Source organism: Physeter macrocephalus, chromosome 13, assembly GCF_002837175.3.
Source record: "Physeter macrocephalus isolate SW-GA chromosome 13, ASM283717v5, whole genome shotgun sequence".
Taxonomy (NCBI): Eukaryota; Metazoa; Chordata; class Mammalia; order Artiodactyla; family Physeteridae; genus Physeter; species Physeter macrocephalus.
This window is the reverse complement of record NC_041226.1, coordinates 16084304-16095395: the sequence shown is the minus strand read 5'-3', so window position 1 is coordinate 16095395 and position 11092 is coordinate 16084304. Positions and strand designations below refer to the sequence as shown.

The following is an 11092-nucleotide window of genomic DNA, read 5'->3' as shown; positions in this document are numbered from 1 at the left end:
TACCAAAGGGGCATATTTGGGGCTGGCATATTCTGCTATCTCTCAGAGGCCACGTGGAAAGGGAGAGAGAGAGAGAGAGAGAGAGTTGCCCAGCCAGCCCGTTTCTTCCAGTCATTCCAGCTAAGCCATCAAATATGTGAATGAAAAACCCATGTTGGACATCCAGTCCAGACTAGCTGCCATCTGACTGCAACCACATGAGAGACCCCAAGCAGGAACCACCCAGCTGAGCCCAGTCAACCCGAGACCCATGAGAGATAATAAATTGTTGTTTTAAGCCATTTAATTAAGTTTTGGGGTGGTCTGTTATGTAGCAATCGATAACTGGGATATAGAATGATTTTGTTTTTTTTTTCATTTTCATGGCAGGCTTATCGAGTCAGTTAGTGTAGAATTTCATGAGACATTTAGGACAAAGTCACTGATGTATGTCAGGACCTATTTCAGTTGATTTGCTGCCCCTTGCCCAAGGCACATTGCTCTAGAAAGTGCACTTCAAGGAGGCACTGGGAAGAAAATGACTGGTGAATCAACGCCAGAAGAGAAGGAGGACGAAAAACATTTTCTTTTAGGCTACGTTTTTGTCACTTTCATAAATGATTGCTCTGGACAATTGCACAAGTTACGTTTTTCAAAGGACAGATCTATTCTTATTTTTCTCAGAAGGAATCGAAGTTCTCTTGTGGTTTAATTTGTGGCCAGTTAGAACTACTCTATTAATTATCCGTGTTGTGGTAATCATTTCATGATGTATGCTGCACACCTTAAACTTACACAGCGCTGGTTGTCAATTATATCTGAACAAAACTGGAGGAAAAACAAACATCCCCCCACGCCCAAATAGAGTGCATTTCTTGTAGGCAGAAAAAAAAAAGAAAAGAAAAAAAAAAAGGAAAGCATTCCTGAGTGTACTGTGTTTAGCATTGTCACAAAAGTTCTGCCAGGGCTAGTGGATCTTAGCGAGATCTGTTCAACGTAAAGCTGTGTTTTCAGCATCACAAAAAATTCCCCACCAGGGCTTCTCTGGTGATGCAGTGGTTAAGAATCCACCTGCCAAGGCAGGGGACACGGGTTTGAGCCCTGGTCCGGTAAGATCCCACATGCCGTGGAGCAACTAAGCCCGTGCGCCACAACTACTGAGCCTGCGCTGTAGAGCCTGAGAGCCACAGTTACTGAAGCCCGTGCTCTGCAACAAGAGAAGCCACCTCAACGAGAAGCCCCAGCACGGCAATGCCTGCTCACCTTAACTAGAGAAAGCCCGCGCGCAGCAATGAAGACCCAACGCAGCCAAAAATAAATTAATTAAATAAATAAATTTATTTAAAAAAAATTCTCCACCAATCTTGATTCTTTTTTGAAGTGGCAGGGAAAATGTTGATGCTAATATTCAGCCGACAGTATGGAATTCTAAGCTAGAGGCTGCCATGTGACCTACTAGCCAACATTTTTCACCCGGGTGTGTACGCTCATGCCCTTCCAGATCTGAGAATCCCTCATCTCTTCTGGGCCACTGTTCACTGCCTTCATACGGGGCAGGAGAAAGCCAGGTCTTTCTCTTGCATTTTTTTTTTTTTTTAAATCTCTAAGGTCATTTTAGATCAATGAAACATATATGTCTCATGTTTTGACTCTCCGTCAACAACAGAGACTGAAAAGAAATACTAATTTATCAGACAGCATGTCCGATGTTAATCTTGTTTTTTAACCTCCTTGGTGGCCATGGATCATTTTGAGAATATGATTAACGCTGTGGATCCCCTCCCCCTAACGCCGCACAGTAGGGTCTGCTCTGCGCCTCATCGTACTGGCCCCATCAGCAGTATTTTGCACAGTTGATCGCTCCCTCCACTCGCAGCTCTCGGGTCAGGGACCCGTCCCCAGCGCCACCCCCTTGCTGACCTCAGTTGACTCCACCTCTGGGATGGGGCCAGAATCGCCGAGCGGGGGGAGGAGTCGCCTGGAGACAGCGGGCTCGGCCGCGGGCGAACCCGGAACACAGTTAGCAGCCCCTGTTGTCCGCCGGCACACGAAGCGGGAGGAGCGCGTCGGGCTGGGGAACGGAAGCGGGAGCGGGGGGGCGTGTTTGTCAGAGGACCCGTCGTCGCGCCTGTGTGCCCCGTTCTGTTTGTTTCTCCGCGATGTTTCCGAGGGTCTCGGCTCTCCTCCCTCTTCGCCCCCTTTCCCGCCTCCCTTTGTGCTCCGGAGGCCCAGAGGTATCGGCGGCCGCCGTCGTGCTACTCGCTTCTCCGCGTGGAACTGTCAGGTACCGCGTTGCAGCGCTGTTGGCCCGGCAGGTTTTCAGGCAACCCTTGTCCCCGCTCCTGCACATTCAGTTCTCTTTCTCCGCCTTCCTGGAGTCCGTGCTATGATCCGCGGGATCTTAGAAGCCGTCGCTTTAAATCTGAACAAAGGGAAATCCCAGAAAGATAAAATGACTTGCCCAAGGTCATGGTGACAGGCCTGGTCCGCTGCCCTGTGCTCTTTCTACTACATACCGTGCCTCATCTCTCTTGCCACTTCTCCCTTCATTTTATCCAGGTTCCAGAAAGCGAAGTTGTTTTGTTTTTTTAATTTTTTTTAATTGTTTGCCTCCCAAGACTGTGATGGTTTCATTTTTACCTTCATGATTGAAAACGCTTACCGTGTGCCAGCTCTGGAGTTAAGCCCCGAGTAACACAGCCCTGCCATCGCCGAGCGTAGAGTTCCACCACACAGGCAATTCAAGTATAGTGGAGTAGTCGCTGAGATAGTGTAGGTAGCGCAGAGTGCCACAGAATTCATTGAACTGGTCATTGCTGGGTGAGCCAATCGAGACGCCTGACTATTGCAGGAGAGGTTCAGAGTATCCTTTCTGGAAAAGAAGGCTGATGAAATCTAAAGGGGGCCCAAGGGTTGGAGTTAGGCAGGCAAGAAAAAGATTTGCAGCATACTTGGTGTTGGTATTTATTCTCTGAGAACTCTCGTGATTATGAAAACTTAATTCTCCTGCATATATATTCCATGCAGATCAGTTGGGGGCCCTTTTGGTTAAGTACAGCCCTGAAGCAGGTTAGGAGCAGTGGGGATGGGGAGAAGTAGCTGGATGGAAAAGAATTCACAGGTGAAATTGCTAGGATGTGATATATGATGAGGTAAGGGTAGGGCAGTCAGAGCAAAGATTTCAGCTGGCTGCTTGGGAGGATTAGGGTACTACTAATGTTAACAGAAGAATGAGGAGCAGCTTTGAGAAGGCTTTTAAAATATGTCATAGTTTTTAGAATACAAAAATAGCTATTTATGGTAAGAGGCCCCTTCAGTACAGAAGAGTGAAAAATGGAAAGTCAGTCTGAGAGGCAAGCTCTTGAATGTGGTTTTGGATGTGCTGCATTTGAAGTGCTGATGAGATGCTGTCAGTGGAAACAAGCCCAGGTGGGAGGTTAGGGCTAGAGTTTTATTATTTTAGTGTTATGGAGTTACTTCCTTATACCTGATTTTCCTGCTATAAATACAGGTTACTTTCTGTAGTACTAGAGTAGTCTTGGAAGGGAACATTGAAGTACGGGTTATATGTGAGATTCTTTCTCCTGATTGCCACCTTTCTGTTATACCTTTAGTATTAATTTAACTTTCACGTGTAAAATAGTAGAGCATTTTCCTAAATTCAGTGGTACCACATATTGAATAATATAATGTGTCCATGTACTGATTTTTTTAAAATACATTTATTTATTTATTTATGGCTGCGTTATTTATGGCTTTGTTGCTACACGCAGGCTTTCTCTGGTTGCGGCGAGCGTGGGCTACTCTTCGTTGCGGTGCACAGACTTCTCATTGCCATGGCTTCTCTTGTTGTGGAGCACAGGCTCTAGGCGCGTGGGCTTCAGTAGTTGTGGCTCACAGGCTCAGTAGTTGTGGCACACAGGCTCTAGAGCGCAGGCTCAGTAGTTGTGGTGCAGGAGCTTAGTTGCTCTGCGGCATGTGGGATCTTCCAGGACCAGGGCTCAAACCTGTGTCCCCTGCATTGGTAGGAGGATTGTTAACCACTGCGCCACCAGGGAAGTCCCCTGTGTACTGATTATAAGGATACTGGTTAAGCAGTTGGTTTTCATTCTGATTTTTAAGTGTCTGATGTGTTAGCCTCTGACATTTTTATGAGCAGATCAAATAGTTTGTTTCAGCGTTTTTGGAAATAGCCATTTCTCTTTTCGTTAAAAGGTCCCTCATCTGGCACTACCACTTACTAGCTTTGAGAACTTGAGGTACTATTCAACCCAGAGTCTGATGCAGGTTCTTGAGATCAGTTGCACCGGAATCACCTGAGGTCTTGATTAAATTCAGATCCTTGGGCCTGATTCCAAACTTACCAACTGAGAATCTCAGGAATCCATGTTTTAAATAAGCTCCCTAGGTGATTCATATAACCTCTAAAGGTTAAGAACCACTAATTTAACCTTTTTGAGCAGCAGTTTCTTCTATAATACGGGAATAAGAAAACGTGTTCTGTAAGAGTATAAGGATTAAATGGCATGTGTAACGTAGCTACTCAGATGGGCAGCATCAGCATTACTTGGGGACTTGTTAGAAATGCAGACTCTGCGTTCCTCCCCAAAGCTACTGAATCAGAATTCCTCGGTGGAACCAAAGAATCTGTGTTTCAGCAAGTCCTCTAGGTAGTTATTATGCATATTAAAGTTTGAGAAGCAGTGCTCTAGCCTGTTAGCTTCATGAAATAGGCACCATGAAATTTTTATTACTAAGGCATCATCAATGCCTAGTATAGTGCCCAGCACAGAGGAGATGTTCATTATATTTAATAAATGACTTTTTGTACTTTACACCCTCTTACTGAAACTAACACATTCATTAGTTTTTAAAGTTCTTCAACATTAACTATCAAAAGGTTCTTAATGCCGCAAAATAAAGTTAGATATTTGGGTTCCTTAGAACTGGGAAATCTTTTTTTTGCATGAGTTTGAAATAGATGTGATTGTTTGTGTTGTTCTTTTTCACAAATAAATCTAAAGAAGAAAGCAGAATGACAACTCTAGCCACTGAATATTCTTTTTTTCTGTTCCAGTTTAGCTTAGTTTACAGATAGTGATCAGTTAAATGACATGGAGCTCAATGAGAAAGTTGAATAGATTAGAATCACACCCAGGAATTTGTTTGAAGAAAGTAACCTTTTTTTCACTGATAGAAATTTCTTTATTTTCATATTGTTTAATTGTGACTTTTTATAGAGATCTTATATCATGTTAAGAGCAAGGACTTGGCAGTCTGTCAGTTTGGGGTTTGAGAATAATACTTGAAATTTATTAACCATGTCAGTGTTTCGCAACTTTTTTAATGTCATGGAACATAGACAATGATATTTGTACCACACCTTGAGATAAATGGAAGGCCCTGCTCCTCGCCCAGCCACTTCAAGGCCCAGGTGGTATCTCAGCGCACCTGTAACATTTGTGCTCACCAGCGGGTCTCACGCCTTAAGTTAGCTCTGAGCTACATGACCTTGGCTAAGTTACTCCTCTGGTTTCCAGTTTCCTTATCTGCAAAATGGGGATAATACCTACCTTTTGGAGTTGATGTGGGTATGAGAAAATGTACATAAAATGTTGCACAAGACTAGGCACATAGTATATGTTCAATAAATGTTAAATTGCTGTCCTTAGAGTTGCTGATAACAGTAATAAGCAAAAGGGAAGGGTTTAATTGAAAAAATTTTAAACACATAGAAGCAGCGTTTTGAGCCCTGTATTATTTTGCAGTGTTCTTTTGTTTTCTTTTTTTTCTTTAATCTTTTCAGGACAAAAAATAATATCCAAAGATATTTTGGCACTAACAGCGTGGTCTATAGCAAGAAAGATGAGCAGTCTGTTCCAACCCGTGAGATTTCCAAGGAGACAGAGAGCCAACACAGTGTAAAGGAGAATACGAAAAAAGACTTGGTAAATATTCTTAAGGGAATGAAAGTTGAATTAAGCAAAGTAAATGTACAAACAACAAAGCCACCCAACAGAAGACAACTTAAAAGTATGGAGCCTTCAACTGTCAGACTTCAGAATGCTCCAGAAGATGCCCCACAAAAGAGGTAAATTGAATTGCAATTTGAATGTTTTTCTTTGAAAGTAATTTTTGAAACTCCAGTCTTTTTCTTTTAGAAAAAAATTTTTTTTAATTAGAGTACATTGGAGATACAGAGTTAATGAAGACTAAATATTAGTTTGTAAACACGGAGACTAATAATTAAATGAGAAATGCTGTTATTGTTCTATATTTAAATAAGTGGATATCTGTATGGAGTCTAGAGAGAGGGAAAGAGTAGTGATCTAATTGAGGATTCCACATCTCTTACATATTCATCACCTACTAACTGCATTTAATTGCTTCTTTAAGCTGTTAATTAACAAATTATTTACATCCTGATTTGAGGGTTGCTTTGTGTCTCTGAAGGACTTCTTTGAAACTGCATTAAAAAAATTCCACCTAGGATAGAATTTTGACATGTTAATTACAGCTGTTTTATATTACTTCCTTTGACCAGTAATTATCAGGGCTCTCAGCTTACGTGGTTTCCTCAAAGTATTGTAATTACTTGTGCTTGTCAAAAGAGTATAATATTTTACTGATTCTAAGTGCAATCAGTGATATTTTAGCATTGTGTTGTAGTTTAAATGGCAGTATTTTGTTTTAGTGATATATAAATAATGATTACACCAGTGACATGGCCAGTTCAAGTAATAAGAAATGTGGCTTTAAGATCCCCATCTCTGACTTCTCTTAGCAGAATAAACAGATAGTATAGGTTTCTATTCCCAGAATGACTTAACATTTTAACAGAACTGCTTGGTTTCTACATTGTATCATATTGTATCTAAACTACCACTGGAAAGCATAATTGGGTGGTAGAGAGTAAGCTAATTCAAACAGGAAGTGCCCATGTTAAGTACCTTCTCCTCCTCCTTTTTAGAAAGAATATAAAACAAATAAAAAATATATACATACGTAATTAGGTAATACTCCGACACACATTTATAATTACTTATGAAGAGTGAGGTTTTTTTCCCAGCTTCCAGACCTGTTTATGATTTATTTTGCTTTTTATTATAATTATACAATTTAATTAACTATTAATGAAATGGTTAAAATGAGTTGATTGACTCAGTAAAGGTAATTTTAAAAGTTGCTTTCCAATTAGGCATGAATGAGACAAGCATAAAAGTCCAGGAAAATTCTGCACTCAGACTGCTTTGTAAGCGTTTTAAGTTCTTGCTCCATGTTTCCACTTTAAAGAAACCAAAATTGGCAATATTGGAGGATGTACTATGGGTGTAGTATACATATAAGAGATGTATCGATACCTTGGAACTTCTATCAGTGGTCCCCTGTTCAAAGAAGAGGCTTTGATCCTATATCAAAAGATTGGTGAATGAGATACATTTATTTTGAGTATTTAAAAATGTATCTTTTAATGATTCCCACCCCCTCCAGTCTGCTTTTTTTTTTTTTTTTTTTAGGAATCCCAGATGCAGAGAATTTGTTTAGTCATCGTCTTTGATTCATGATGTACTGTCATCATTGCCCCCCCCCGCAGCCCCGCGCATGGCCCGCTTTTAGCTCGTTTATTTGTATTATATGTCGAACACCCTCCCCCATGTTGATACAGTTACCATGGATGCATAACAATTGCCCCCAAATTCAGCAGCATAAAACAGCCTTTTTTCATGCTCACGGATTCTGTGGGTCAGCAGTTTGGACGGAGTACAGTAGAGAAGGCTACCTCTGCTCCGTGATGTCTGGGGCCTCAGCTGGAAGACTTGGAAGTTTGTGAGCTGGAATCATCTGTGGGTTTGCTCACTCGGGTCTGACAGTTGATGCTGGCTGTTAGCTGACACCTTAGCCAGGACTGTTACAGAGCCACCTATATGTGGCCTGGGCTTCCGCACTGCATGGTGGCTGGGTTCCAAGGGTGAGTGTCCCAAGAGAAAACGAGCCCCTAGGAATTTGTATCGTTTTATGACCTAGCCTTGGAGTCAGACTGGACACCGCCACTCTCATTCCTGTTCCATATTGATTTTTAAAGGGTTCTTGCTTTTTAATCACAGCAACTGCTGGAGAACCATCTTCACAAAGATATGGTGGCATTGAAAGGAATGCAGTAGTCTAATGTTAAAACTGTGAACTACCTTGAGTTAGTAGTTCACACAGTCACTGACAGACGTGGCTGCTATTTCCCTATGGTACTCCAGGGTGCCTTAGGGCACAGTTTGGGAACCAGGGTCCTGGTCTCCATTGAGCTCCCCGTGAGAGGCCCTGGGACCACACCTTTAAGTTTCCTAGAATTCTTGTTGTCTGAAGGGCACTCTAAGGCACCTTCTTAAATCTTTCTAAGATCTTAACAGAGGGTTTTACAGTCACGCCCATGGCTTTATCTTTAGACCGTTTTCCGAATGCTGCCCTGGATTTGATTACTGTACAGAAGCCATTTCTAAATTTTAGCATCATTTGCTACCTGGAGGGGCTAAGAATGAGAAATGTTTTATTTTTGATCCCAGCAGGTCTTGGCTGCTTTATGTGGGACAGTTCTTTCTTCTCTCTCCTCTCACATTTTACCATCCGCCACTAAGAATGCAGGAGGCACCTTCAGTATTCTGTCTGGAAGGCTCCTTGCTAGGTCGTCCAATTCATTGAGCATCTCTCTCATTTGCCATATTACTTCAAGCAATAATGTCGCTAAGCAAAGGCCCCCTTTCCTCTAGCTTCCGGTAACGTTGATTTTCCTATAGTTACCACGCGGCCGCCAGGCTCTGACAGTCTCTTTGAGGCCCTAAGCTTTCTCTAACACTTGCCTCAGGATCTCTCCGGTTTCCCCCCTCTGCCAGTACCCACAACTCTCCCATACATTTTAGGTTTTTTTGGTTTTGTTTTATTACAGCAGCACCCAGGCTCCAGGCTCCATAATCTGTTGCAGTTATCTATCGCTGCATAACAAACCATCCCAAGGCTTAGTGGCAGCATCTCTCTGCAGTTTGGGCAAAGAGCTGCGGATAGTTGTGTCTGCTCCACTCAGCGCCAGCAAGGGCAGCTTCCAAGCTGGCATCTGGATTTCTCTGAAAGCTTGCCCACGTACGGTACATTCCAGTGCTTGACGCTGGCTATTGACTGAGACCATATTTGGGGCTCTTGGCCAGAGCACTTACCCAGGGCTTCTCCAAGTGGCCTGGGCTTCTTCCCAACCTGAGAGCTGGGGTCCATGGACACACGTCTCAAGACAGATCCCAACAAAAGTCGTGTCACATTATGTGGCCTAGCCTCACAAGTCACAGGGCATCATTTCTCGCTCATTCTGTTCATTGAGGCAGTCACAAAGTCTCCCCTGGTTTCAGGGGGAGGGGAACCTGCCTCTCTAGATGGGCTTGTAGCAAGGTTTTGGAAGAGCTTGTGGGACCAGAAACACTGCTGTCTCTGTTTTATGAAACTATCTGCCACAGCCTTTAACCTGATTACTGTAGTTGTCAGCTGTATCGAAGGCAACATTATGATAAAATTGACCCCGTGAATAACTGATTGCATCTGGATTGGGCGAACTATAGGTATCGTATGGTTCAGCGTACTTAGGGCTTCCTTGAGTGCAGTTACTCTTGTAACTGCATGTCCCTTGTAGGGACCACAGATACTTCTGCCTGTGGCCTTGTTACGAGATACTGGTTCCTGTGGGGCACTAAGCTCCTGCACCTGCGCGATGGGGGTCTCCTATCCTAACTCCTGCATGGCTGTGTGACGTGTCACCCACGAGTGCTGCAGGGACTCCCCGAGAGGGACACCTGAGGCTGCCCTGCCAGCCTGCTGTGGTTCTGCCCTTTACCTTTCTGAGTAGTCCGGGCCAGGCATGTCATTGGTAGTCTTGTGAGCCTGCATGTATTGTGAAACCTTACAAGACCCCCGGTGGGTGCAGTGATAACCATAGTTTCTAGCTCCTCCTTTAAGTAACATTCTCCTAACCAAGCAACTACCTGCTCTGATTTCAGCTACCTGTTCATTAAGGTCCCCTTTCCTCCAGCTTCCAGTAACATTGATTTTCCTACGGCCCTCACTCTCAGCTTCCCTGAGCGTTTCCAGGCTCTGCCAGCCTCTTGGAGGCCCAGCTTCAGGGATGTGGGGACTTTGATTTGCATGTTAGACATCATTTCCTAAGATAGAAGCCAGGTTTAGTAAAACCGTAATTTGGATCCCACTCATTGAGATGGCAATTTTCAGCGATGTAAAAAATGTAAATAACTTTTTATATCTGGCATATTTTTCTCCTAACTAACCCTAATTTACTGAAGAACAGCTTTTTTTTTAGCTTATGGAAAATTTAAAACATAAAGTAAACAAAATCGTATGATGAAGTTTTGATAATTATCAAATCTTGCCATTCTTGTCATCTATACCTTCACCCACTTTCCATCTCCCACGTGATGATTTTATGTTTTTTTTTTTCCAGGTAAAATTTACATACATTAAAGTGTACAATTCTTAGCTGTAGGATTTTGGCAAATTGATGTACCCATGTAACCCACACACTTTCCAAGATGCAGAGCATTTCCCATCTTCACCTTCCCCATCAGTAACCTTTTGTCCTGAGGCAGCCACTGTTCTGAATTTTTTCACCTTAATTTGGCCTCTTCTAGAACTTGGTATAAGTGGAATCATACCATATATACTTTTTTAAATCCAGCTTGTTTCATTCAGTTTCATACATGTTGTGGAGTGAGCAGAGTTCTGTTCCATTGCATGGATATATCACTGTTTATCTGTTCTGATGATAGACCTTTGGGTTGTTTCCATTTGAGGATATTACAATTAAAGCTTGTATAAACAGGTTTAACCACTTTTATATTTGCTTGCAATCTGTATTGTTTTTGAAATAAAATGGCATCTAACTTAAAAATCCACTAATTTATCACTTTCGAGGCTGATCCCTCATTCCTCCACCTTAATCTATTGCTCTGAGTTAGTATTGTGCTTCATTAGGGATCCATTAACTTTAACTTGCAATATTGTAACATTTATATAACACTGATACCTTTTATATATATATATATATATATTTATATATATATATATATCC

At 42.4% G+C, this 11092-nt stretch overlaps 1 protein-coding gene across 1 annotated transcript in view; it reads left to right on the top strand.

Moving 5' to 3' along the window:
* Positions 1–2053: 2053 nt before the first annotated feature.
* The window catches only part of MRPS31 (mitochondrial ribosomal protein S31), a 39311-nt gene continuing 30272 nt past the window's right edge, over positions 2054–11092 (top strand). The window contains exons 1-2 of the mRNA XM_007117031.4: positions 2054–2263; positions 5786–6070. Of these exons, the coding sequence (XP_007117093.2) occupies positions 2139–2263; positions 5786–6070 (410 nt within the window). The 5' untranslated portion in view covers positions 2054–2138. The remainder of the gene's footprint in view (positions 2264–5785; positions 6071–11092) is intronic.